Here is a 27,977-nt window from a genome sequence, read left to right as displayed (position 1 = left end):
CACCGGCTCTGGGCTACGCGGAGCGACCCACCCGCCCTGCCAGCCTGCCTCCACTCGCGCCGTCCGCGAACCAAGGGGACGCCCGCTGTATCCTCAGCTTGCCGCGCCCGGCCGCGCAGCCATTTCTCTCTTTCCCCCGTCGCCGAGCCGATAGCCGCCCTTTGGGCCTCGCTTTGGCGCGGAGCGCGCCGATTGGCCGCTTTGAACGGGCCCGGCGCGGCGCCATTGGCGGAGCGCGGCGGGCGGCCGGTTCGAATGCGCGGCGGCCCCGCCCCCGGCTCGCGCGGCGCTGCGGACGTGCCTGTGCGGCGGCGGCTCGTGCGGCGCGCGCGCGCAGCGGCTCCGCAGGTGAGGGGCGCGCGGCGGGGCCGTTGGTGCGCGCGGCCGCGCGAGGGGCAGGGGGAGCCGGGGCAGAGGGGCGCGCGCTCCCGAGCCCGCGCGCGGGGTGCCGCTCCCCAGCCCGGGGCTCAGCCCGGCCCGGCCCGGCCCGCTCTGCGGCGGGGAGCGCCCCGGAGAGCCGGGCGGGGAGCGGCGGAGCGCCTCGGGGCGCCGGCAGCGGGGCAGGGGCCGGGCTGCGCCCAGCGGGGCCTGCGCGGCGAGCGGAGCGCTGCCCGCCTGGCCGGAGCCCGCCGCCTCCCGGAGCCGAAGGTAACGCGGATGTGCTCGGTGCCCGTGACCCCCCCCCCGAAGCTGGTGCTGGTCCGGAGCAGCGGGGGAGGTGCGGAGTGCCAGCCCCGGCCGCTGCCTCCGCGTCCCGCGGTGCGGGGCACTCACCCGCTGACACCCTGGGCCGGTGCTCCCCGGCTTGGCTGGCAGCCGGGTCCCGGGTTTTTACATAGTGCCGTTCCTCTCCGTTTCTAGCTCATTCCTCTTGAGTGAGTAGTTAGGTAAAAATTATGAGTAGGGCGCACTTTTTTCAGTTCTTTGCAGGAGCTTTCTTCAAAGATTTTTTTTTTTTTAATTTTTCTCCTTGGAGTCATTGCCCACTCGTACTTTGGGGTGTACTTTTTCTAGCTGGAGTTCTGCATGAATGTATTATGTGTTTTTGTTGACGAGAACATTAAAGTGTTTCACATTACATTTAATTATTTGAGGCACAACTCACTTCTAAAGACTTGGCATAGGTTCAGTGACTTGTCTGTGTTCAGGGCAGCAACTGTTCATCCTCATTTTCTGTTTGTTTTTTTCCTGTCCATTTCAGGGATAATCACAGCAATGGATGATTACACAAAAATAGAGAAGATTGGGGAAGGTAAGTATGGGGAAGTGTGCTTTTAAATGCTCCACTGTTTGAGCTATGAGGTGTCCCAGAAGCTCTGTGCACTCTGCCTGTTACAGGAGTCACTGAGATTCAGCCAAGTGGCTAAATAAGCCTGTGGCTTAATTACCGTAGTAGTTATCTATATCTGTAAAAGCTTTCAGCCTGCCTCCTTTTTTTTGAAAGTGACATGGTCTTTTTAAAACAACTGACCAGTGTTGAAAGGTGTCTGCCTTCATTTTGATGGCTAATGGTATAACATCCCTCCAAAAGGGAGAAAAAATACGTTTTAAGTCCTGAAACCAGCTTACAGTTAGGAATCTCCCCTGTTTCCCTGAGTATGAACTTACCAGTCGCCCCTGAAGTTGTGCAGTGTGTTGTTTTGCTTGAAGCTGCTGGAAGGGAGTAGTATTATCTGGATTGTTCTGCTCTGAATATATACAGGCAGTACGGGTGGGTGTCAAGGGAAAGCAAGATGGTAAAGCTCTGTGGAGAAGTGAATTTTTAACAATTACTTTACATTGAGGCGCTAAGAAGATGGCTTCAATGGAGATGTTAGTCACAACCCCTGTTACTGGGAATCCAGCCTGTGTTAACTAGAAATCAGTGCATTTTATAACACATAACATAAGGCTCTAGCCTTATGCAGACTTGAAAAGTTGAAGTACCTTGCTCTGAGATTGCACACTCTGAGGCAATAGCAAAAGGTGTGCTTGGGTTTTGTAACCAAAGCCGTGTGCGTGAATCTTTCTGAAATTAACTAGTTTGGTCTTCATGGGAGGCATTACTGTTTCAGGAAGGGCAAAAAGAAAAGACTAAGGCTGTCTTGCTTGGTTTGAGGGTTCTACTTCTGTGAACACTGATGATTTAGATGGATTGACTTGCGATTTACTATTGGTTCCAATTTCAGCTTCTGCTGAGACCCACAGCACTAGCCTCTCTCCTGCACTGAGGATTGTGCCAGAGGTATTTCCACAGCTCATGCCCATGGATGGCTGGATCTCAGGATGCAGAAGGAGCACTACTTTCATTTGCAGCTAAAGCTTTAGCATTTTAATATGGTGTATCAATGGCAAAATCATAATCCCTTATAATGATCTTGCCTGAAAGTTAGTCAACTTGAAACTCAAACAGTATCTGGTTTTATAACTGCGTCTTCCAAATGTTCACCTTTCACACTTAGGCTTCTAAGCACCCTGTCCTAACAAATGCTGCACTTCATGGGTGGCATGCTTTAAACAAACAAAAAAATTGCTCAGTCAAACTCCACAGCTAAATAGTGTTTGTTATTAAACCAATGCTCCATTTGTAAGGACTTTTCCTACGTTAGCAGCTTGTGTTTGCAATAACTTATTTGTACCAGAAGCTAGTACTTCTATATTTGTTTCACTGTCTTTTTGTTCAGGTACCTATGGTGTTGTGTATAAAGGTCGTCACAAAACCACAGGCCAAGTGGTTGCAATGAAGAAAATACGTCTAGAAAGTGAGGAGGAAGGTGTTCCGAGTACTGCTATCCGAGAAATTTCTTTATTAAAAGAGCTGAATCATCCCAATATAGTCTGGTATGCATATGCTGGTATTTAGCTAAACTTTTGGAGGGGCACTCTAGATCCCATCAGATCACAAGTTATTTTTCCACTCATATAGTGATGTGACAACCTCTCTGCTTAATACAGTGTCTGCTTTGCAGCAAATAGTTTAAATTCCATATTTATGCCAGTTTTCTAATTAAGCCTTCCTCATGCTGCCTCTTTTCGTTCTAGGAATCTAACAAAATTTTGTTAATTTAGAAGTTTCTGTAAATTCTTTTCAGAGAGGTTATTGTGAGAATAGAGGCAGCATACCTCATGAAAACTGGCTGAAGCTGTTACTTCAGGCAGTCTCAGAAGTTTATTTACCACCTTGGAACAGACTGTTTGGCTCAAGTGCTCTAATGTTCCTCCTGCTGTTCTGTAGCAGGAATTTGGATGAGTTTTGATGCGATCATAGCTGGCACACCTGAGCTATGAGTGAAACTTCCATCAGTGACTATTGATATGTGAAAATGATTGCAGCTGTTGTCTTCCCTGCAAAATACTTGCTTGCTCTTTGATGCAGCAAAATACTTGATCTTTAATGTGCCTTAGAACTGGCCAAGTTCCAGCTGGGCAGTGTCTCAGTGTATGTATGCTTGGGTTTAGGAACCCCTGCAGTCAAAGGGTGAAGAAGATACTCTAAAATGCATGCAAATTCTGCTGTGTCTATTAGATTCCTATTAAATATTCACTTAAACCCTCCTAGTAATTCAAGCTTTGCTGTGACAGGCCAGCTTCAGAGAAGCTAGGCACCAACACCTACAGGTGGGGTTTTCTTAACAGCAGTAGTTATTTTTTGTTCAGACTCCTGTGTATGATTTGAGAGAACATAAGTTTAAGAGGAAGCATATAGGCTTTTATTTCAGCTTGACACTATTTCAGATACACTTGAATTTCCAGATGACAGTATAACTCACTAGGTCTGTTGTTTGAAGACTTTTAAGACTTCCATAGTAGGAACCTGGAAATGTCAGCTTGTATCCCTGTTGAGAGAGGAAATGTGAGTTCATGCATTTTGCAGTGGAAGTAATTGTATACTCCATTTTTAGTCTTCAGGATGTTCTCATGCAGGATTCAAGACTATACCTTGTTTTTGAATTCCTTTCCATGGATCTCAAGAAATATTTGGATAGTATTCCATCTGGCCAGTATTTGGAGCGTTCACGTGTGAAGGTAATGACAATTTCTTAACCTAAGAGGGAATTTAACTTAAAGATGACCTACTAAGCCATAAGCAGCTCTTATTTTCAGTATAATTAACTCCTCGAGGAGAAATGAAAGGTTAAATAAGCAGCTGTAGATAATAAGATGAATGTGAGTTTTGCTTTCAAATGCCACTTGAAAATCTTTTAATTACTGAGATTAAACTGCTTTAAACTAATCTTCAGAATTAATTTGTGTAGCTTTTTGATATTAAAATCTGCAGTGCTTTGGATCTCCATTTCCTGCTGCTGTGGGGAGAGCTGATGAAGGGAGCACCTTTGTGTTGCAGGACACTGCCATTACTAAAAGTAACTCCTTTCTTTCTTTCCTCCCACCTCATCCTTTCTAGAGTTATCTGTACCAAATTTTGCAAGGTATTGTCTTCTGCCACTCAAGAAGAGTTCTGCACAGAGATTTGAAGCCTCAGAATCTCCTGATAGATGATAAGGGGGTGATTAAACTGGCAGACTTTGGATTGGCCCGAGCCTTCGGGATTCCAGTGCGGGTCTACACTCATGAAGTGAGTTGGGAGATACTTCTGGTGGTTTGGATAGTGCATTCTTGCTGCCTGCTAAGAACTGAGTCTGAAACAGCTAAAAATCAGTTCTTTCAAGCCATTACCTAGCAAAACTATGAAAAAGTTATGTTTTGTTTTGGAAAACAGTTTTCCACCTCTTTGAGTGTGGTTTCACTCTAAGTTTCCAAAGCATTTAATGAATCCCACTCACAGTGAGTAAGATGGACTCAAATTTGTTGCTCACTATCTCATAAAGGTGCTTTTGCTTTGCAAAGCACTTGGGTTTTAGGGGTTTTGTGGCTGGGTGCCAAAGGATTCTTGCTCTTAGGGAAATTGTGCAGGCAACAGCTTTTCTTAAAGTAGAAGCTACTGCAACGGAGTTTGAACAACTACAAATGGAGTTTGAAACTAGTATTACACTTTTGCTAAAACTTGTAGTACTGGCTATTTTTAGCAAAAAACTGTGAATGCTGCTTAACAACAAATGAGCCGTTGTTCTTGCAGTCAATAAAAGGGTCTGATTCCACACACTTAACCTTTCCTTGTTCCAAAGGTAGTGACGCTGTGGTACAGGTCTCCAGAGGTGCTGCTGGGATCTGCTCGTTACTCTACTCCTGTAGATATCTGGAGCATAGGGACCATATTTGCTGAGTTGGCAACTAAAAAGCCACTTTTCCACGGGGATTCAGAGATTGACCAGATCTTCAGAATCTTCAGGTATGTAAGGCTGAACCTTTCCTTGCTACCTGTGTGGCACTGCACAACAGCTGTGTGTAATTAAAAGTGTAATAGCACGTAACAGATTTCAGACTAAACTGCTCAATGTTTTGCTTACCAGAGCTTTAGGGACCCCCAACAACGAGGTGTGGCCTGAGGTGGAATCCCTGCAAGACTATAAAAACACATTCCCAAAATGGAAGCCTGTCAGCCTTGAAACACATGTCAAAAACTTGGATAAAGATGGACTTGATCTGCTGGCTGTAAGTAGTCTGTCCTAAGCTGCTGGTTAAGAAACTGAGGGGGCTGTTTGAAATACTCCAGAATACACAAAGCTGTACTAATCAGTCATGGCTAGAAGGAAAATATGGAGATCTTGAAGCTATCAGCTCTGCTATGAGCCTTCATTCTTGTAGAGCTGACACCTTGTGTGACATTCACTCCTTTCACAAGTAATACCACACTGTTTTTCACTTGAAGCAATTATGTCTCAGCTTTTTTATGATAATAAGCCAGGTACAACTTGAAAGTGAGGATGAGTCTTTACAAAGAGGTTTAAGTGAAGGCCTCTGCCCGTGAAGTAGCTGTCACCTTTCTGCTGCCAGTACCAATCGTGATGTGGCTGTATGATGGTTTGTTTTATGGTAGCATGTGGATAAACTTCCATGATGGTCTTAACTGAATAAACAAGGATAGAAACAGCTGAATGTATTGATTAGCTGAGAAAAGAAACTCAGCTCAAGTCTGCCTGTAATGTCTGTCTCAATTGCCCTTAAATTTTGAGTTAAATATTTCTGGCTGTGATGTATTAACTTTTAATTGGTATCTCTTGTGTCTAGTGTGAGCTTCTTTTAGTTCTGGGCCCAGGCAGATAAATTACCACACCAGGCTTTTAATTGGCAAGCTCTTCATCAGTCTTTTCCATTGCTGCCACTGTGGGCTAATTTAGGTCACATCTTAGGCATGCCCCTCAGTGTCCCGAGGTACAATCACTTACCTTATTGTCCTTTGGCTGTTCTAAAGCTGCATCTGTACAGTGCAGACCTGCATTTAGGGGTGCTCTGTGTGTCTCAAGCCAAGCTGACTCTTCAGAGCCCCCGTGTACAGCAGTGCCTGTGTGCCTGGCTCATGGCTGTAAGCAGGTCATGACCCATACTGGTAAAATGGCAGAATACTCTGAATGAAGCATGTTACCCAAAAAGCTCAAATGATCACTTGGTTTTTCTTGAGGGACAGAGCCCCAGTTCACACTGATAGCCTGAACATTTGTTGGACATGTAGTTGTCCTGGATAGCTCTGAACCTTGCAGCACAGTTGTCTTACAGAGATAAGACCCCTGACAGCATCATTAAATCAGTTTGAAATAGAATTGTTGCTGACTGCATTTACAAACAAATCAATGGAACTGGCAGGAGAAGCTTGTTGACACAGCTGTATGGAAAGGACCTGCCAGGGTCTCATCTGAGCTTAGGTGGGGCTTCACTCTTTGAAGCCAATGGTTGGGGCTGCTGCTAATAAAGGCAAAAAAAAGTACTAGTTCTTCATGGTGTTAACATAATTGTAGTCTCAAAGCATATTAAATTCTCTAAAGTCTTGTACAGTTCTGCCTTAATCAACGTTGACATTTTTAGTTTACTATTAGTGCCTGGTGACAGTGGTATTCCTGACTGGAATCCCTTTAAGTTTCCTATGGCACTTTCAAGCCTTTTAAACCCATAATACAACTTTAAAGGCAATGAAACTGAATAGTTCCTTCTAGAGCACAAGCTCAGATATGTCAATGAAAATGTTTTACTGTTTAATTTTTTTTCTGTAGACTATTGCAGATGGAATCAGTATGTAAAGGAGCTGTATTGGAATATGTCATAACACAAAAATGTGTAATTCAAATTGCATGAGTGAGGTTGTGAATTTAAGACCCTCATAAGCTAAATTATTTCTATGGCCAGCATTTCAAAGCACTTGGTGGCTGTCCTCAAAAACTTTGAATCATCAGGAGAGTAGGTGCCAGGATAAACTAATGCTCCAGGCTGCTCAGAGAAGTTTCCTTCACTTACCCTCTCAATTGTGGTGCTGGAGTCCCAGCGTCACAGCATCCCTTTTTCAGAGAAATTCCCCTCTTAGAGTCAATTTTGAGAGAACCTTTGGTACCAGAATTAATTATAGGACACTGTTCTGGGTCTAGGTAATAGGAACCTGCCACGAGATGAAATTGGACATGCAAGGTTAAATCTAGAGGCAGCATTGCATTTGGCAGAAGTTCAGAGAATATAAATGCAAATTCAGTGGTTCAAATTGACTTGGAAGACTCCCTGTAGAATGAAGTGTAAAGATAGTTAAATGTCAAGACTGAAGAGTGGGCAGAGTAATACTGGTTAAGTTTTGTTCTGGAACAGACAGGGGAGAGGCAGCTGGTGAAATCCTGGTAACTTGAATTTGCAGTGGTCTGTCCTTTAGTAAGGAGAAGTAAAAAGACTTTGCTTGTATTTGGTCTAGTACAAAACTGCTGAATGCTTCATTCCTTTGTATGATATAAGCTATAGATATTCTTTTTAATGGATAGAAAAACAAATTTCCTCCTGTTTTAGAAACTTCTGGGGGTTATTGTAATGGCTGTGACACCTCCTCTTTTTGTTCTCATCACCTTTATTGAGGTATTCAGTTGAAGTATTTTATTACAAAGAGACTCAAGTCTTAACTGTTTTGTTCAGTTCTACCTGTTTGTCAACTTTCCAGTCTGGATTTTGAAACTGAATGAGCATTCTCTTATTTTAATTATAAAGTCACCAACTTGAGCAGAAGCAATTTGAGATCACTTTGTTCAATGTCAGTAACAAAACAAGTGTAAGACCACTTGTCCTTGTAAACACTTGGGGTTTCAACAGCCTAAAGCTTATTAATTTCCCTCAGTGAGAAGCTGAGACAATAATTGCTGCTTGGTGCCTGGTTGTGGATTTAGTTCAGGGGATGTGGTACCCAGACACAGGCAATGGCTTGGTTATTGAACAGGGGGTAAACGGGATTCTTCATTTTCTGAGATGTTATGCACCCCTACTGATTGTAGGGGAAAACCTCTCCAACTAGGAGAGCACAGAACAAAGGGGAAAATGTCTTTATAGTTACTTTATTATTGTTATTATGGTTAAATATGTATTTAACATGATTTTAGTTTGCATTTCATGAGGAAGTAAATCTTTCTTTTTTTCTTCCAGAAAATGTTAATTTATGATCCTGCAAAAAGGATTTCTGGCAAAATGGCCTTGAACCATCCATATTTTGATGACTTGGACAAATCCACTCTTCCAACTAATCTGATTAAGAAATAACCTTTGGCCTAAATCATCCAGAGTGAAATAATTGTGATTACTTTTACTCTCAAGTCTGTAATTTGTATGTCTGTCTTTTTGCTCTTAAGATTGGCTGTATTCTGTTTGTTGTGGTTTAAGTGTTATCTAAATGTAAATATTAACCTGTTAGTGCTGAGTTCAAATACAATGCAAATATTGCTGCAATTAATGCAGTCAACTTTCTATAAATAAAGCTTTAACCCCAGTGAAGGACTGAACTTATTTCCAGGCCACGGCTGCTCTGCAGGACTCTTGTTTTCTTTGGAATGCACTGGAAAGGCACTACTTGGCTAGAAAAGCTGCTAGCCCAAACTTCTAAATGGTTGTTGCTGATACAACAGGAAATTCTCAAGTTTGAGATGCTTCAGTGTCATGTCAGTTACAATTTTACTTGATCATGGCAATTGATGTGCTAAAGGACAGCAGCTGTAACATATGCTAAAAACAGCGGCTTAAAGTGTAGCTTGTCAAACTGATTTTAAGTTTTTGAGTTTTTGAAGGTAGCTGCAAATCATTTGAGACAAGTCCTTTCCTCTTGTTTACCAAGATGTTGGCATGTGGACTCCTAGGAACTGTAATCATAGACTGAGATGCCACATGGCTACAGACTTCACCGGTTTTTAAAGCTCCCTTGCATTTAACTGAAAGGGTGAGAGTGTTGTCAAAAGTTCAAATAAAATTCAAATGTGTCCTACTAACAGCTGGTGTGGTAGTTTCCAACTGCTACCTCCATTCTTGGCCTGCAGACACAGCAGTAGGGATGGGGTGTATGCTGGTGTAAGTTTTATTGGCTCGAGGCACTGAAGTGCTCCTTTTCTGCTGGTGAGAGGCCAAGGCTTGCAGCACAATGGGGAATAGTATTGAAAGTACTTAGATTGCTGAATCAGGTGTGTGAAAGCACTGATGTGAACCCTATTAACAGTGAGGTTTGTAAGAGCCCTGTCCTACAGTTGCTGAATCTGGACACTAAAAGCAGTGGAGATGACATCTCTCCAGGTCATCAGATGTTTATTGAGTCCAGGAGTGGCTGAAAGTGTTGGACCTAGCTTTTGTTAACAAGCAGCATGTGAGAGATAAATGCCACTGGGGGTGTTAGCACTGCTCTCTGCAAAGTGCTTCTCAGTCTCCAGAAATATTGGAGACTTGGCTTAATGGAATCATTTGCTAGCAGGGCAGTGAGGAAGGAGAGGCTTTTGAAATCATACAGGTAAGTTACTTAATTGAAGGCAGTGGGGGGGAAGATTGTGATGGCTGTTAACACCAGTGAAAGGATGCACTTTGAAGACAAAGGAGGGATCTAATTTGTCTCCACTTGTGTGCAGTAACTTGACACAGGCTTTGCAGGCCAAGAGATTTGTAATTGCTGCTGCTAATTGGTTACCTTGGGGTAGAGAAAGAGGGGAACCTGCCAGTATCTACATTAAAAATCAGAAGCTAGTGCATAGACTAGATTCTGTGTGTGGAAAAGACTTCAGCTGGGCAAACTAAATATTTTGTTGCTTGCAATACTGGTAAAGCCTTATTTTTGTTTTGTAAGTAACTGGTGTCTGTCTCAGTTCAATGATGGGGGAATGCTTTAGCTTATCTTAACTAACATTTTCAAGTACTAAAATTTCCAGAGAGCTTTTCAAACAGTAACTGCAAGCCTGCAATCTTGTTTAGCTAGGCACTGTAACAGCTGCTGTGACACCACTGCAGTTCTGAGAGAGCCGTTCTAGTGCTCCTATAGCAGGGAAACCCCAAACTCTATGCCTCGGGTGAGATCAGGTGCTGAGCATCAGACTGAGACACCTGACTCACTGTCACAGCTCCCCTGTTCTCAATCAGTGAGGCAAACCGCTTCCTTGTGGAAAATAACATCATCTGCTCTTGGTCACTGCCCTGCTGCCTGCACCCAGCATGTGGGAGGTTTGTGATGTTCAAGCTTTGGCCACCTAAAACTCAATTCTATTGTGTAAAGTGAAAACTTTGGGGATTTAACCCTCTGTGGGTGATAATCAGCAGACTAGTTATTGATACCTAGTGCAGTAGCTTTCTTCTGAATGTTGTAAGAACAGGGGATGAAATTATTTAAAAGCAATGTGCTCCACTCTAAAATGTTGCATCAGTATTGCCTCTGGTACTGTGGCTGCTCAGTATCTTGTTTTCTGCTAGAGCACAAGTAAACCCCAGCTGAAAATGATAAACTTGGTGTTTGACTTCACTTTCTTGTCCTCCATGCCATTAAAAAGTAATGGAGCTGAAAAAGGTTTGTGTATAGAAGAATAGGATTTACACAGGATCAAGCTGGGATTTGGGCAGTGGTTTGGGGTTTTTTAGTTGTCAAGTGCTAGCAGGCTGCTGAAGTGTGAGGCAGGTGAAGGTTTTATATTGGTGCAGAGAGGATAGGAAATGTACCTGCTGGAGTCAGAAAGAAAACACCTATTCAGTCCAATTGCATTTGCTGCACTTAAAATTAATTTAAAGCAGCAAATGACTGGGAATTTACCAGTGTTCCCATGTTAGTATTGTGTTACTTCTGAACAGCCAGTTTTGAACAGCACTGTTTCCTTCTTGCCCACAGACCTGCACAAAGGCACAGCACTATCACTGGCTCTGAGTTTATTTTCTATCAGGTTTGTAAAGACTGAGTGGAAATAAGGAAACACTGATTTACAGGCCCTGCTTTCATTAAGCCTGACTATTTATTCTCCACCAAGCTCCTTGCCTTATTTTCTGACAAGCTGCATCAATTTATGGAGTAATCTAAGAATTTCCTATTGCTTTGACCACCAGCTGCTCTGGTTTACATCTGCTGCATCAATGGCTCATTCCAGGTAATGGCTTTTGATTTTGTTCCCACTGTATTCCTGTATAAAGCATTGTCTCCTCATGTGTAAATGTCAGCGGGGTACTGGGTGTTCTCCTCTTGTTGTTGGGTATATTTCACTTCAGCCTGGCTATTTCAATACATTCTTGTTGTGTTTCAATCAATAGCAGGCTATTGATGCTGCTGCTAACAGATTAATGGAGTGATCTCAGACATGTATCTCCAGTACAGGTGGCTGGCTGCCTTTAATGGAAGAATGGGAGGTGAGAGCTGCTCTCTCCAAATTGCTAAAGTGACAGGCATTATGCCCTGGGGAATAATTAGTGCCTTTACAGGAGTAGTTCTGTTCAGTTCTTTGAATTTAATAAAAATCTTTCTGCTGACCTCTGAAGGGTTTAGAATAGACTATTGGGAGGGGAATTTTTTAAAAAATATTTTTTCCCCAACTATTTTAAGTGACAACCAATTGAATTCTTAAGAAAGCCTGCATACAAGTCAGAGAATACCTGGCCAAATGCAGGGCAAAGTGTTTGAGAGCCAAACCCAGAGATCTGGGTAAATGCAGCATGGATCCTTGGGGCTGAGGAGCGTGTTTTTCCTTGCTTAGCAAGGCCCATGGGCTCTCCTAACCCATGTGGGGCTTAAAGAGCTTCCCCGTTTTCCATTTGCTCTGCATCTACTGCTTTTCTTTGCACAAGACACATTAACTATCACTTTTCCTACCAATTGTTGGTCTCTCAAAGGAGGGTGTGTATTTTTGTGTAAAAAAGGAGAGATGTGCCTGTATCATTAAACAATCGTCATTGCCATTTCCAACCACCCTTCAGAGCTGTTTTTCTCATCTATTGCCTTTAGAGGCACCACAGATGGATTTTTTTAAGGCCATTCTCCTCCACAGTGATTAGAGGAAGAACATCACAGCCTAGCCAAGGGCTGGCTCTGCATGTCTGGCTTCCAGAGGGGGTTAAAGGCACGGAGGAGGGTTATCTGACACCTGAGGGGTCCCATCCTGACTTTCACCCAGGAGCAGGGCTCTAAAGTGCTCCCAGCTGGTGGCATGGAGGCATGAAAGGAGAGGTCAGTCCTTTTCCCTCTGTAGGTTCTCCCCATGGATTGTGCTGTGAACAGCTTCCTGGGGGCCTGGCAAGCCTTCCTGTGGATCCCTGTGGAGATCAGGAAGGATTTAACTAGTTAAAGGCAGGCAAGGAAAGGAAAAGGACCATGTCTCTTCGAGTCCCTCTTGGTGGGAGCCATCTCTGGTGGCTCCCCGCAGGATCTCAACCTTTTTGTGTTCTCTCAGACCCCAGGGTGAGCCAGTCCTTGGCTGTGCCGTGTCTCAACCCTCTGCCATGTAAGCTGTGGACAGGAGTGGAAATATTTCACAGCTGTTTGCTGAACTGTGTTTGATTTGGGCTCTGAGCCTATAACATTTTGTATCACAAATGTGCCTCAGACCTGTCGGTTTTTCTCCCCACAATCCAGATGTGTTTCTGAAATATCCACTAATTCACTGGCTGCAAGAAAGGAGGTGAGGCTCTCTTCTCTTGGATTTATTTGTCTTGATCGTTTTTGGTTTCAAAACTATCATCTGAGGATGAGGAATTACCTCACCCAGCTCAGAATCTCTTCCTAAGGTATACTGAAACTACTGAATTCCTGGGAAGCTACTCACCATCCTTTGGTGACAGGCAAAAGGATAAAAAGAAGAACCAAAACAGTGTAGAACATATGAAATTGGCAGATGGATAAAAAAGCAAGCTTAAATTATTTTGTGTTTCTATAAAGAAAAAAAGAATTTCTTAAAAGTTGTCCGAGAACTTATCATGAATAGTAAAATAACATTTAAAAGACTTCAGGAAAGTGTAATATGTATATATATATGTGTGTGTGTGTGTGTGTGTGTATTTTTTAAATCTCATGATGTAAACCTGGTACTTTGCCCTAGATCAGTAATTAAATACATTCCATTTTCTTTCTTAGTATTTAGGGCTTAATATGGACGTGTATGAAAATAAAAACAACGGAACGGTAGCAAAGATGATTTCTGAAGAGCTGCAACAAGACACCTAAGGTCCCGATGTGTATTTGGGATAAAAGTTCCATTTTCTTATCACTATTCCTGAAGTTTTGTCGCCTCTCCCTTGGCCACGCGGTGTCACTCTGGCACCTCGGTACCGCAGCCGGGCAGGGGGGCAGGGAGGAGCAGAAAAACCCGCTCAGACTCTCCTGGCTCCATGAAAAATTGAAGGGTATTTATTTTCTGGTAGGCAGCCAGGCTGAAAATAATATCTGAATTGAAAGCCTTTCATGAAACATCTGGGCAGTTAAATTTTGCAAACTTCAAAGATGTCCAGTGCCGTACTGACGTACTGATTTCTCTCTTTAGCGAGGAATCGCTTAGGCTAATGCACAAAAGCCTCTGTAAAAAGCGTTTCATGCTGAAATTAATGATCACAATGACTATGCTTAATAAAGCAACTATCACAGGAGTGCCAGTCAATATAGTTAAACTACAACAGACTCATAACCAGTCTCTCAAATTGCTATCAATTGTCCACAGTGGCCAGTTTTGCAGTGGATTTTTTGAGGTCTGCATGCTTAATCTCCAGATTTTCCATTTTGGATTTGATACGTGTGTGCAAAATTGCGCCTGTGGTTTTGTTTTGCAGCCTGTCATTTTTTTAACTACTTTTCTTAAGCTGGACTAGATTTTCTGCTGGTAAATAATAGTAATAATAATAATAGAGTCACATTTATAGCAGTTGAGAATCTGGTCCTCAACACTGGCTTCAGATATAAGGTCTTATTTTTACTTGTTGATACGTGTTCTCCTAAATGCAAAAGCTAAAAGCAGAACTATGTCAAATACTTCCATCTGCTCTTAGAGCCGTGGGATTATACAGTCACATGCCTGGTAAAATTCACCCCAGCGCTGGTACATGAAGCATTAGGATTTTCTTCTCTCCTCTCAATGCACAGAGTGATGTACAGCTAAATAACCACCCTAAGTTTACGCTAATAAATTCTGTCCACTGAGCTGCTCGAGGCAGAAATGCGAGTGCTAATGTGTAGGAGCTGTACTTTGATAGTTATTCTTGGAAATGAAAAAACACATTCATAATTTCCCAGTTCTCATGATATGGTCTAGGTAAGACTGCATTTTACACATAGTAAAAGATCATAAATAAATGTAAATACACAGCAGGTGTCCCTCTCCTATGCTGTGCAGACCTGTGTCAGAGTACTCGTTCTGGTAAGTGAGGAAAAAACTAAAGCAGGTGCTTTAACTGGAGTGATTTTCAAAGAGCAGTAAAAATCACTCATAACAAACCCATCTCCATAAGTAACATTAATTTTACAGACAGAGATTGAGCACAAAGAAGGTCTTTAGCAGAATCTGTCATTGGGTTAACTCTGAGAGTCCCCACAGTCATTGTTCAACCCCTGGAAACCCCAGCCAAGGTCTGACTGTGATTTAACTCCTCCTGCCCACCTCCAGCAGCCCAGACCAGAAGCCAGGCTGTGCTCCTTTGCACCAGGAGTGCTAAAACTCGTGCTCAGGAGGCTCAGGGTGGCTGGCAATGCAGCACACACATGGTCAGCTGCAGGAGGGGCACTGACAGGCACTGAATGACCCTGAGCTGGGGGAGCTGGAGACAGCGCCCAACTTCCTGCTGAAAAGCTGTAGGAAAGGAATCTATGGAAGATGCTTCTTATTTTCTTTAGAAAATTATTAGATGTGTCCTTACTAGAGTTATCAGATGGCTAGTGCCATGTACAATTAAAACTAGACTGGTCTCCTTGAAGAAAAAAAGAACTAGAGAGATAAGGCAGAGTTTCATTTGCTCTCATGACAGTAAGAATAAAAAAAAAATAGCTCTGACATTATGGTTGGCTGCAATGAAAAAATTATACATAGCATTTTATTCATTTATGTAAAATAATTTTTTCATGTAATGTTTTCTTAGTTAAGAATAACCCTGACTTAGAAAAAGACAAGTTTATGGATAACAAAAAGCAGTGCTTGTCCAGGTTTTCCCTCCCTTAAGCTTTGAACAGGTATCAACTGCTTTAATTAGCTCTCAACACCTTCATATTGTCATTTGAACTGGGAGTACTCTGCGTGCATGTAACAGTTGCTTTAAACAGGGAGCATTTGCAAAGCAAATGATTGTGTTTGACAGTCTCTCAGCAGCCAAGCAGCATTAAAAAATGGTTTTGCTTTGGTTCCATTGCTTGTTTGATTTGATTTCTTTAATTCTTTAGGTAGGAGCAAATTGCCTTAAAATCAGTTTGGTATTTTGAAGATCTCCCAGCTGATGAAGCCAATAGGAGCAGCAGATGTGCCTCCGTGTCTAGGGAGGATGGACAGAGCAGGGAATTTGAACTTTGGTGTGTTTCCAGCACCATTTCTGCAATGAGTTTTGTGTGAAGGTGGCTGTCTGTCTGGGAGAAGCTAAAGCAAAGCTGCAGGCTCCGGGCCTTCCATTTGTAGATCTCACATGCCAGTTTTCCTCCTGAATGTGATTATTACATTTACAGCACAACACTCGGCTGAAACTTCAAGAAAACCGGGAACTAGTGTTACCTCCAGCAGAGAGCAAAATAAACACGTTCCTGCAGTGTGTTTCTCCATGGCCAGACTCGAATTTCACATCAAACAAATCTAGCAAGTGACAGGTCACAACACATGCCTTTAAAATACCAGAGGAAGGCAAGCTTCTTCAGCAGCAACCAGATAAACAAAACCAACCCCCCCAAATTCTGAACGGCCTCAGAGCATGCTCAGGGCATACCCCGGGCAGTTTTCAGTTCAGTAGCCAGCCCACAACCAGCACGAGTTATTCTGCAGTCATTCCTTGTGTCAGGACAGGGATTGTCCTGCTGTCTGGATATGAAGCCCTGTATTGAAAGTATTCTGTTACTTCGGGTCTCCTGGGGAAAAAAAAAACAACCAAACAAACCAAAACTAACATGCCACTGCATCACAGTTGTGGCTTGCTAAGGCTGAGGAGGAGCACACGACAAGGAATAAGCTTCTCAGGCTTCCTTGATTTACCAAAGGCATGGTCAAATGGAAAGGTTATTCTGGGACGTGACATTCGCCTCAAGCAGCTGGCCCACACTAGGTGATCCGTGCTGTTAGCCTATGGCGAATGAGAGGGAATCCAAGTTTAGTTCCTACAGAAAACATACTTTTAAAACCACGCAAAAAGCAGTCTGGTTTAAGTAACTGAGCATTCAGAAAGTTCCCTGACCAGCAGGAGATTTCTCACCATCTGGCCCTATATTTTCAAAGTGACAGGCTCAAAGCATTTGCCATGATTTTGACCTTGCCATTTTAATAAATTGGCAAAGGAAAGATTTTTCTATCCAGTGAATTCTCTTATAAGGGCCCAGAAAGACTTTCACCTAGTGAGGAGTTCAAGTCAGCTTTTCAGATTTTACCCTTGGGATTGTGGAACAAGAGCATGGGACTCAGACAGAAGAGTTTCAGGCTATGGGAGTTACATGCAAGCTGGAGGAATAGGCAGAGTCATAAAGATTTGTCATTAAAGTAAGTGAAGGTTTATTATTATTACTTTATTGTTATTATTTTAATATTTTCTGGCTATAAAATTATGAGCTATGTGATCTCAATTGGCCCCATAAGACTTTCTGACCAGATAAATGAGTCAAAGTGAGACATCAATACTGGAGGCTTAATGTCCTGTGGCTATGTGGGATTATCAGTGTCTGCTCTAATTTTAAAAGCTTCTTGTTTCAGGGAAGTGGTCACAGCACCAAGCCTGACAGAGCTCAAGAAGCATTTGGATAATACTCCTGGGCACATGGTGTGATTCTTGGGGATGGTGCTGTGCAGGGCCAGGAGTTGGATTCTACGGCCCTTGTGTATCCCTTCCAACTCAGCAGATTCTGGGATTCTGGGATTTTAGTCTCTAGGTCTCACAGAGGGACTGCAAGGTAAATAGCCCCACTGTTATAGGAACCAGCTGTGCTCGATTGTGGCTTGTCAGCCTGCATCTGCTGGAAGAACACAACCACTGCCTTGTGCAAAGCCCCTCCAAAAGTTCCACATCCCCACACCACCCCCTGCAAGGGCCCAGGGGAGGGTGTGAGTCTTGGCTCAGCTGTCCCCATCTGTGTGCAGGGACTGATCCCCCAGAGCTCTCTGCTGACGGGCGCAGGGGAATCCCAGGGGCCACCTGCGCCTGTCCTGTGTCTGACAGCAGCGGTGGGCTGGGGAGGTCACTGCCCCAGTGAGCAAACCCTGCTCAGGGCCTGCCACCATGGCCAAACAGGGGCTGGCAGAAGCAGCTGAAGGGAACAGACCCACATCTCTTTTCTAAAATGCACATCACTTTCCTGGCAGGAGACATCTCCCCTGCAGCACTAGGAGTGTTTACCTGGGCCACAGAACTTATGGGCAGAGCAGCCCCAAGAGCTCCATCATGCTGAAGAGAGCACACAGCTCCAGAGACCCTCAGATGGACACCTCCAAACATCTGAGTATCCCCAGGATTCCTTCATGTATTTAGTCACATGCACTTATTCCCTGCAAAGCCACAGGCTGCCACCAAGTGCAGTGGGCAGATACAGCATCAAAGAAAGGCTTCTGCAAGGAAGGGCTGAACCTCTCACCTCCATGGGAGGTCAGGGAGCAGACACAGAGGAGTGTTTGCCTTCTGGTGTGCAAAGGACAACAACACTGAAACGCTGAAATCTTTCCTCAGGCCTTGCTACCTGATGGAACCAAGGAGGAAAGGTTACATTTGAACAATTTCAGGAAAATTTCAGCTGCAGACTGAAAGTGAAGCAGCAGCACACAAGAGGATTAAGCACCACTATCTTTTTCTCTCATGATCAGCAGAATTCTCTTACCTTTCTTCCTCAAGATCCTCTGAGGAGATGCCCTCTTTGAGATCCAAGCTCCAAATTTTAGACAGGGCTGTAGCAGATGACTCCACAACAGAAGAACATATCAAAGCTTATGAGTAGGTTTACACTATGATGTGAAAATATTTCTCATTAAAACTCTTTTCCTTCCAAAATGAAAGAAAGAAGGCATTATTGTACTTAGTAGAACAAAATTTCAGCAGAAAAAGATAGATATAACAATTAAAACTTCTGCTGAATGCAGTTGGTTAAAGCCCAGGGGAGGAGGAAGAGGAGGAGAAGGGCTGCAAAGGCTTCTGGGGAACAGGAGGGCTATAGAAACAGCAGGAGCAGCAGAGGTGCTGGAGAGCAAGAGAAGAGTGCTCAGAGCTAAAGGAAGTAGAAGGTAAGCTGCTTCACACTTCTGGGGCTTAAATGGATCTTTTTCTTCTGTTATGTATGAAGTGTAAACTGGAAAAAGAGGATTTTAATCTTTTAAAACCTATAGGAACCCATTCCATAAAATCTTCTATCCCATGGCACTTTGGTGGTTGCCTGCTCTCAGCAGTTTAGGTGTGTGTTTGTTTAACCTGTGTGTTTGCCTGTAGACTGAACCAAGGGCTCCTTACAGCTTCTTCTGCCTGGTTCTGGTATCAGGACTGCAGCTGGCTGTAAGCCTTCTTCTGCTGGTTTCACTGGGGTTGGCCTGTACTAGTTCATGACACTGCTGGATGCCTCTCATGAGAAAATAGTTGTAAATTCATCTTTGGACTTCAGGCACTGCTCCCTGCTGCTATGCTACACTCCTGTGCTAAAGAAAGAGGTGTTTAATTAAGGAATAAGCAGTAAAACATCTAATAACTGTAGGGATGAGCTGCCATGTGGGATATCTCGACCACAAATCCCAGCTGGTCACTAATAGCAGGGCAAATGCTTTGCTCAAAGCTCTGAGTGGGAATTGTTGTTGCAGCTTTATACAATGAGTGAGGACAAAGTGGATGTGGGGCTCTGTGCAGCTGATGTACTTCCAGTTAACTTCCACATGACTGTTTTCTATTACTTTTTCCCTATTCAGTGACGGACTCCACCTACTTAAAAGAGGTGTTGTGGTGCTAAATTATTTAATCTTAGTAATATGCTTTTATAGAACTGCCTGTTCTACTGTGGAAAAGTTAATGATCAGCTACTGCTATTGCTTGAATTAGGCTTCCAACAGCCCATTCAGATTTTAATTTTCTCTCTTTAGATGCTGTAATGCATTTTTTTGTTAGACACGTTTTCCTTTTCTCCTGGCAATCCTCCACCCCCTTACAAGAAGCAGGTAAAATATCCCAAAACAGGAAGGGAGCCTCCTATTTCTGAGGGAATATGATGCTCTTTCACAACCAGGAACACGGCTCTGTTCTAGCTAGCGACGCAAAGGCAGATTTGATCTGAGGCAGGCTCCAATACCTACAATTCAGCAGAAAGCAGAGCCAGGAGGAAGCCATCTGTGCAGGTGGCACTCATCCAAAGGGAAGGGTGTGAAGGTTGTCCTAAAGACTCACCTGTGGCCCTGCCTAATGAATTTCTCCAGTGCTTCCCTGCAGCTGGAGGTCAGAGGGTGATGGGACAAGGGGGAGGACCTGGAGCTGAGTGTGTGCATGAGGCTTGCAAAGACCCTTCTCAGCTGAGGTGAATGCAGGTGAATCCACTCCTGGGGATGACTCTGCATCTAATAACAAGGCCTGGTTTCTCCTCCTGTTCCCTTCAGCCTCCTCTAATTATCCTTTTCCTTTTTTCTCCCTATCAGTCCAAAAGGCAGTAAGTGTCACAGTACTACCCAGAGCCCAGTCTGCCCAAATGAGGCAGGGCAAGGACAGAAGGTGCTCTTCTCCCTGAACTTCAGATCCTCTGAATCTGTCTTTAGGAAAAGCTGTGGGTTTGGTTAACCAGCTCAGTTTAATAACAACAGACTCCATACATACTCCATTGACAAATATAGGTGTTCTCTGTAAGGTTTGGGTCTCTGTTAAAATCCTCTGGTCCCAAGCCTCACATAAAGATGGCTCTCAGCTGAACCTGGGCTCTTCCCAAAAGGCATTTATGGCAGATCAAGGGATGTGCTGTGACTGAAATCTGTTTATCACCGTATCTGGGAGGAGCTTGTTGCCTCTTCATCCTTTCACAAAGAAGAGTGAGGCATGGGCAGTGTCTGATGGCTCTGACTGTGCCTTGCTCTGTCCTACCTGAGGTGCTGCACAAGCTCTCAGTCACTGATGGCACTTGCACAAAAACAAGTGCAACTTTATCTGTGCTCACACACAGCTAGATCTAACCACACTTGTTGCCCACACCTTACAGTTTACAAAAAGCTTATGTTCCAAGAGGGAGGGGAATGTATGGAGAGGCAAGAACCACTTCAGTTCTAAAGGCAAGGGTAGACAGAGCCTGAACTTTTAAAACTGTATATAAGGAACACATGGAAAAGCATATGTAAGTTAAACTGGCATGAAGCCAGAAAGCCCAAGGACAGTACCTCAGAGGGACCAGTTGTAGTTTGCTGTTTAAAGGGTCCTCAGCTACTCTGGACAAAAGTGAGAAGCTCCCACTACAGGGAAGGTGACAGGCTCTACTGTGTCTGCTGGAGTTGAGAATTGAACCAGTGTGAGTGAAGTGGCAGAAGTCAGCAGGTCTGAAGTCTCATTTTTAGGTGAAAAATCACACTGTGAAAGCAGAAAGCTACAGTAAAAATAAAAACCCACAACACTGACCCACTAGCCAGGAAAGAACTCATTGGAGACATATAAATACAACTTCACACACTTCAATGTGTAAACCACTCAACAAAATAAATTATGCTATGCTGGCAAAGTAGTAAAAGGCCTTAAGAAAATTGAAAAAGCTTATAGCAATGAAGGATTATTCCCAGTGCAATAGAAGGAATGTGTATCACACTAAGTGACGGTGCTTTGTCTGTGAAAATCAGCCAAGCGAGGAAGAAGCAAGAAGTGATGCTGGACACGTATTTACCTTGGCTCTCTGCACTCAGCAACAGGCTCAGGGCCATACTTAAGGCAAGACATATCTCCCTCTTTCCCTACTATCACTGCTCACAGCAGGGTTTTTGTTAATATGCTACTGTGCAGCTCTAGAATTGGAAACTGATTAACTCCCAACAGGCAAAAGGGATTCCTAGAGAGCTTCCTAGGGAAGTGTAGGTGACCCCGGGGATCACAAGAGCTGAACCTACAGCATCACTTAGGGTGCTTGGTTAGGGCAAAATGATTCAAGATTATTCAAAATCCCTGGCAAACACTATTTGTGCTGTGTATCCCCATGTGATTTAGCATAAGCCAGAACAAAAAAACAGCAATCACTGAAGTCTGAGGTCAGGTTTCATCAGTAAGAATATTGGACAGGACTAGTAGGTCTCACTCCCGGGAGCTGATGCCTGGGTGTGGCTCCTGTGCTCAAAGGGGTCTCTGTGACCTCCTCTTCGGCCCAATGTAGGAACACTACAATATTCCAGGAATAGAAGGGTAAATCCCTTTGCTTTCCCTCCTCCTCTTTCCTGGGCTGAACCTGTATTGCCATCAGGCGAGTGATGAGCTCCTGAGCTGACACCCAGTGGAAGCCCAACCTGGACAAATACAAGGGACTCTGCTGCAGCACGGGGAGGGGAACAGCAGGTTTGGGTCTTTGGAGTGAGGCAGGAGGGTCCTTAATCACAGTCTCAGGAACAGCCACAAACGGATGACCAAAGGTCTGCTCTGCCCTGGTTCCTGCTTCTGACTGTGGCAAACAGCAGATGCTCCAGGAAATATTAAACAAAGGTCAGTACAAAATGATATTTGGCAGTATATTCCCAACTTTCAATGCCTTGGGTTAAAGTTCTGAAGTAGAAGTGATGATCTGTATTTGATAGGCTTCTTCCCTAAAGGTTTCTTTTGGGAGCTGTGTGAGCTTCCAGCCTGTGTTCTCTGGCAAGAAGTTTTGCAGCTCAGCTAACATTGCTGTGAAGAGGAGCTCTTGGTTGTGAATCTATCTGTCTTGTGCTAGTTTTCATTTGATGCCATCCACCTTTCATGCTAATGGAATGCTTAGTTACCACCTGGGAGCCCTTCCACCTTCCCACAGTTTGGGGATCTCCGGTTTCCACCTCAGGCTGAACACAGCCTCCACGTACTACAGATGCCTGCTTTTTTGGCTGGCTAGAAGGGCTAACTCTTCCTGAGGAGCCTGCTGGCTTCCTACAGTATGCCAGTGCACAGAGAACTCAGAACTAATACAGAGTTTGTGCCAGTCTGCCCTCCCTGTGCCCAGTTAAAGCCTTGTCAAAGAATGAGGATGCTCAGGAAATGCCAAGTGCCCTTGTCAAATGGTTTTGTCTTGGTTAGGGCTTCACTCAGCTGATGCTAAATCAGAAGATGATGGTGTAGCTGACTGCTGAAGGGACAAGGGGCAAATGTGGTGGCTGGGTTTTACTTGCTAGGTATTGCAATTGAGGCCAAAAGGGAATTTAAAGAGACCTGTCTTATACTTCTGTGTCCCTGAAAGAAAACAGCTGACGAAGCAGTCAGAGAGAGCAGTTGAGCCTGCATCTTCCACCTGACAGTCCATTCAAGCATTGATTATGATCAATTGTGCACCTAAAGGAGAGATCAGGGGCAGGTCTTGATCATTTGCATGACCCTGGCAAAACCATTTCTGTTTCAACTGTGCTGAATAATAGAGATAAGAATCTAGAGACCAGTCTGATACTATTACAGCCAGACTCACTGACAACCACAAGACAAACAGCACGGTTTATTGTGTGGTGTCCCCTTTTCCAGGGGGTTCAAACCTCCTGGGCTTGGACAACTGATTGGCTGGGCTCTCAGCACCACCCAGCTCCTGGCCAGGATGTGTCTGCATTCAGGGTTTGAAGGGATTGGCTGAGGTCCCTTTTTGGAGTTCAAATCCATCCTATCATTGCTCACCCAGGGCTTTGTTTACTTCTAGGCTTGGTCGAGTTTGGAGGCCTGTTATGGCCAAATTTATCTTTGCAGCTAGAGAGCAGCTGCAGGCAGGACATGGTACAACTTCTGGATAAACACCCAGGAGGTGCAAAGTGTGCTAGAGTGGTTATGGGCACTTGTGGATGCTGGACAGCCTGCCAAGGTGTGCCTTAGTGAATGTGCAATTACTCCTTTCAGTGCAGGTGGTGCAGTGAAAGCACACTGAAGTGCTGTGTGTTACCCTGCTGCCATCAATGTCACCTGGATTTATTACTACCAGTTACAACGATAGCATTAGAGGATTGCGTGGACTTTTGGTGGTGGAAGGTGATCAGCAAAAGGGCATGGAGAGAACTCTGCTGGACAGAGTTCTTATGTAGGCTCATTGCAAAGGAGCACGTGGTTGGGCGGGAAAAGCTTCCCTCTGGCACTGAATTCTTCATCCCAACACTTCTGGAGCAAAGAGATGAGTACTGCTGGGTGGGACCAAGGATTTGTGTCTGACAGTGGCCAGAACCTGATACCCAGAGAAACAAAGAACAGCATGACCAGTTAGCAACAGCTCTCCTGAAAGCCCCCAGCTATTTGTTCAGCTTTGGAAATCACTTGGTCAGGCATGTTTTTCTATGCATTTATTAACTCCCAGTAAACTTCTCACCCACAAACCTTTCCAGCTTACCTGGGAACTCGAAGCTCTTCAGGCCCCCAGTGTCATGTGCCAAGTTCTGCACAGAGCTTGACTGCTCTGCATGGGAAGTCTGACAGGGACTGAAAAACAGCGTAGAAGAGCTGCAAGTGCAGTGGACAAGACTGCTGGGTTACTGGGTACCAGATTTAAGAAAACAATCTTTTGAAGCCCAAGGGGAGAATGTAGTTCTAGGATGACACTCCCTGGCCCAAGGTCTCTGCATTAATGGGCTGGGCAGGTGTGCAATGTCATAACAAAAGCCATGGATCCAGAAGACGGCAGCAAAGCCATTAAATCCTACCCCTACAGCAAGTTCCTGCCTTTTACAGATGCCTGGCACATGTGCTCCCTGTACCCGCACTCAGTGCAGGGCACAGAACGCTTCCTAGAGCCCTACAGCACCTACTGTAGTGCCTTGCCAATTAAGTAGCAGAAAAAATTGAAGGTGAATAATTTCATGGAGTCTAACAAACTCCCAGGCACCAGTCTCCTTGCCCCTCTGTTCAGCTGCAGAGGAGCAATCTGTTCTGTTAACAGGAAAATCCTGCCCAGCAATGCCTGCACTGATGTGCAGTTACCTCCTCACCTTCAGACATACTGGAGGCCTAAGCAGAAAGGAAAGAAGTCTTTAACTTAATTACCCAATTATCTTGAGGTAATCACCCAATAATCTTTGGATACACTCATTTTTTATTTCCTATTCCTCCTACCTTCTTAACAAATAAGCTTCCAGAAAACAAAGCTTGCTGTGGCTACAGCAAACAAATAAACAGACCTCCCCGAGCAGATAAAAAGCAGATAAAAAGGGCAGACATCAGTCTACAGCTGGTTACCTTCCCTACCCTGGAGAGCTGAGAAGGGCAGGGCTGTGCAGCTGTGGGAGCTGCAGCACCTGCCAGAGCTGCATCGGGCTCTGCAGGCCAAAAATCCCCTCTGCGTGCTCGGACTTTGGTGTCCTTGGCCAGCCAAAACGAAGGGGGAGCAAAGCTGGGGAGGACGTGCCTCTGGAGAACAGCCTGAGGGAGTCAGTGGAAGGTGAGCAGTAAGTGTGTGAGGGCTCACACTGGGCTGAGGCTGTTTCAGAGTGCTGGTGGGTGTCTGACAGACTGCAGGGCTGCTGACACTCCATCACATCCCCAGCGGGCTGATGCAGCTCTTCCTGGGCAGGGAGAGCTGTCCCGTTCCTGTGCAAGAGCACAAAGGATTCACAGAGATCTTTGCACTCCAGAGAGTCCCCAGGGCTCCCTCAGAAACCCCCTCTCTTTAGAGCGCTTGTGGGAAAAGGCAACATCATCTGATTTTCTACACGTGATGAGATCTGCCAATTATTTAGAAACTCACCCTAGACGCTCTATAATTGAAAAATGTAAATGTGATATAAAGAGCACAGGGACCCACAAAATTTTACAAGTAGCTGTAATTGAGGACCCAGGAGAAATGTGTGAAGAAATTTCTTTGTAATATGTAGTGTATAACTAATATTAAAAATATTGGGTGGTGGAGGCAATCACATCCAATCATGTAGTCAGGATGACCAGCTTATATTTAATGACTAAATGCAAATTTAATCACATACTCATAAACTGCTAATTGTAGGGGGCTTTTAGCAACCTGTGAGGATAATTTGAATACTCAGTACTAATACCTGGAATGCCATGTAATCCTTATTATACGGCCATAAGTTAAAAAAATATTAATCCCAACGGGGACTAAATAATCCTTTCTTTTTTTTTTAATGTCAAAAGCAAGAAAATTTCTCATGAAAATCTTCACTGTGAAGTGTCATCACCTGGCTGCTTATCTAAAATTTTAGATAAGTGCAAGGGTGGGGGGCTGAGGCAGCCCTCCATGGGGCAATACAGAGGGACGGCACCCAGCTTGCTATTTTTATCTAATGGTGAAGGCTGCTTTTCTTTAAAGCTGAAAATCAGAGCTGCTCTCTCCAGGGAATATCCCCCTCCCTGTTTAGGGGATGGTGCCTGAAATACTCCTGTCCATGCCGTCACACAGCTCATGCCTGTGTGTTCAGTCTCTGACTTTGGGTGTTTCTGCAAATCTGTTAATTTATATTATTTTTATCTTGAAATCCCTAAATAGGCCAATACCTGGCTGCCACAGAACTTTGTTCCAGTACCTGCTGTCACTTGGAAGGAAACTGGCTGGAGATTCTTCCTGTGTTGGGGTAAGGTCCTTGTTGTTCTGGAGTACCCTTCAAGATGGGACAAAAACAGATCTAGGATGTCCAGGAGGTGGTACTGGACATCTCTGCAGGCCAAAGGACAGACTGTGGGGTACCAGGGTACAGGAGATGAGATGAATTAGCAATGTCATGTAATGTTTTCACTGCAACCTGTGCCCCCCATGCTGTGGGGGCGGGATGCAGGACCTGCCTCTTGGGAACGTTTGTTGCTGCAGAAGGTCCCAGTGGGATGTTGTGGCTATGTGGCCTGCTCACAAACCAGCTGCTGAGGCTGAACAGTCATAAAGGAGCCATCACAAGTCTCTAGTCCCATGTTAGGCTCACCCTGAATCACAGCTTTGCCTTTTCAGTTTGATTTTCTCTGGAGCTGGGATACATTAGCATAACCACTCCTGCCTCTTCTAATGTTCAAATTTTCTTCTTAGCCTCCTGCAGCCTCGATCCAAAAGCTTTTCGTATTTATACCAGAAATATCAAGATTTTTATGTAAGCAGCAGTGAGGGGTTTAGTTTGCATCTATAAATATACAATAGTCTCACTACTCTGGCTGCTCGTGCAAAGTGAATCCACGGCATGGGTTGTGTTCTCTTAGCTAAGGGCAAAGGCAGAAGTTAACTGACAGTGAATTATCCTATTGTAGAGCCTTCAGGACGGGGATTACCACTGCTAACACACTGTCTTATCCTGCATGCAGTACACAGAGCTATCTTCTTTGGGAGATCTGGAACACAGGCAAGCGATACCGTGGAATTCGTCAGGCGGCACCTCAAAGCCCAAAGTGTGTGTGGGTAGTGTCTCATCCATTTCAATGGGAATCTTGCCTGCAGGAGAAGCCAACCCATGCAAATGCTGATAGATCATTTGAATAGACCAGAAATCTAAGGGGACTCAGGAGCGGCAAGCAGACACCTTAAAGATGTCTCACTGCACAGTACGTACTTTGGGATCCAACCCAGAGTAAATAAATGCTGGCCTAACCAGGGACAAGAGTAGAAAGACTGTGATTTAAGAAAAAGGGACAGAATAGGGGCAAAACTGTAGTTTCATCTGACAAAGAAAATCTCTTCACCAGACCCTAATCCTAAAGTCTGGAAGAATTGAAATATGTCACCATCCTGGTGTTTGTGGACCAAAATTAATCCTATTTACTACATTAGATCTTTATCTAAGCCTCTCTGTACAGAGGATAAGAGACTTGACCTTAGAGAAGGATTTCCAAGATGCCTTCAGCTGCTCTATCAGCGCTTGTTGTTTGAGCACGGAAAAAAGAAATCCCCCAGTTTTACAAATCAAACACTTCTGGGCATAAGCTGTTCCTGAGGGCTATCTGTAGGCAAGCTGCTGAAGAATTAGGGCAATAAATCACTGTGCTGCTTTTCCTTACTCCCTCAGTTAGAACCACGCTTTCAGTGCTCAGAAGGGATTTCCAGATTACTCTCTACTAGACAACCCTTCTTTACATTTTCAGTACTGTCTAGCTTACCTCTGCTTGCTTTGAGGCCTGATCTGACTAAAGGACTGGGAAGAGTAGGTCCTCAGTGAATGAAATCAGGGAGTTGTGGCTGAAGTCTGGCCACTCCCATCTTACACAACAGCTCCATCTCTGGCTTTGGTGGGCTACTTGTGGGTAGGAAGCCACAGAAACTGGTTGGTGGTGCAGAGAAACTTGCTGGCAGAAATTCTGTCTTAAAGAACAAATAGGAAAACATTGCTTTCTGAGAGGTAAAGACATCTTAATATAGGCCTTAATATTTCAAAAATACTACCCGGGAGAGCAATGCTTCTGATTTGCTCCTTCCTCCCATGCTA

At 44.4% G+C, this 27,977-nt stretch overlaps 1 protein-coding gene and 1 long non-coding RNA gene across 2 annotated transcripts; both read left to right on the top strand.

Moving 5' to 3' along the window:
• Positions 1 to 290: 290 nt before the first annotated feature.
• Positions 291 to 8,838, top strand: CDK1 (cyclin dependent kinase 1). The gene is made up of 8 exons (XM_040071052.2): positions 291 to 348; positions 1,202 to 1,252; positions 2,664 to 2,820; positions 3,882 to 4,005; positions 4,385 to 4,555; positions 5,106 to 5,269; positions 5,391 to 5,532; positions 8,482 to 8,838. The coding sequence occupies exons 2-8, from the start codon at positions 1,216 to 1,218 to the stop codon at positions 8,593 to 8,595; spliced, it is 909 nt and encodes a 302-aa protein (XP_039926986.1). The 5' UTR covers positions 291 to 348; positions 1,202 to 1,215; the 3' UTR covers positions 8,596 to 8,838.
• A 9,775-nt stretch (positions 8,839 to 18,613) lies between these two features.
• Positions 18,614 to 27,833, top strand: LOC120755902 (uncharacterized). The gene is made up of 3 exons (XR_005701910.2): positions 18,614 to 18,707; positions 26,066 to 26,150; positions 26,863 to 27,833. It is a non-coding gene; the product is annotated as an uncharacterized LOC120755902 (long non-coding RNA).
• The last annotated feature ends 144 nt before the right edge of the window (positions 27,834 to 27,977 follow it).

The sequence above is a fragment of the Hirundo rustica genome, chromosome 8, assembly GCF_015227805.2.
Source record: "Hirundo rustica isolate bHirRus1 chromosome 8, bHirRus1.pri.v3, whole genome shotgun sequence".
Lineage (NCBI taxonomy): Eukaryota > Metazoa > Chordata > Aves > Passeriformes > Hirundinidae > Hirundo > Hirundo rustica.
This window is presented reverse-complemented; position numbering and strand designations above follow the sequence as displayed.

Excerpts from the sequence above, each read along its gene's own strand:
- CDK1 (XM_040071052.2), top strand. The coding sequence starts at position 1,216 with ATGGATGATTACACAAAAATAGAGAAGATTGGGGAAG. Across the intron at positions 2,821-3,881 it reads AATCATCCCAATATAGTCTG|TCTTCAGGATGTTCTCATGC; the intron begins GTATGCATATGC and ends CTCCATTTTTAG. Across the intron at positions 4,556-5,105 it reads TGCGGGTCTACACTCATGAA|GTAGTGACGCTGTGGTACAG; the intron begins GTGAGTTGGGAG and ends CTTGTTCCAAAG.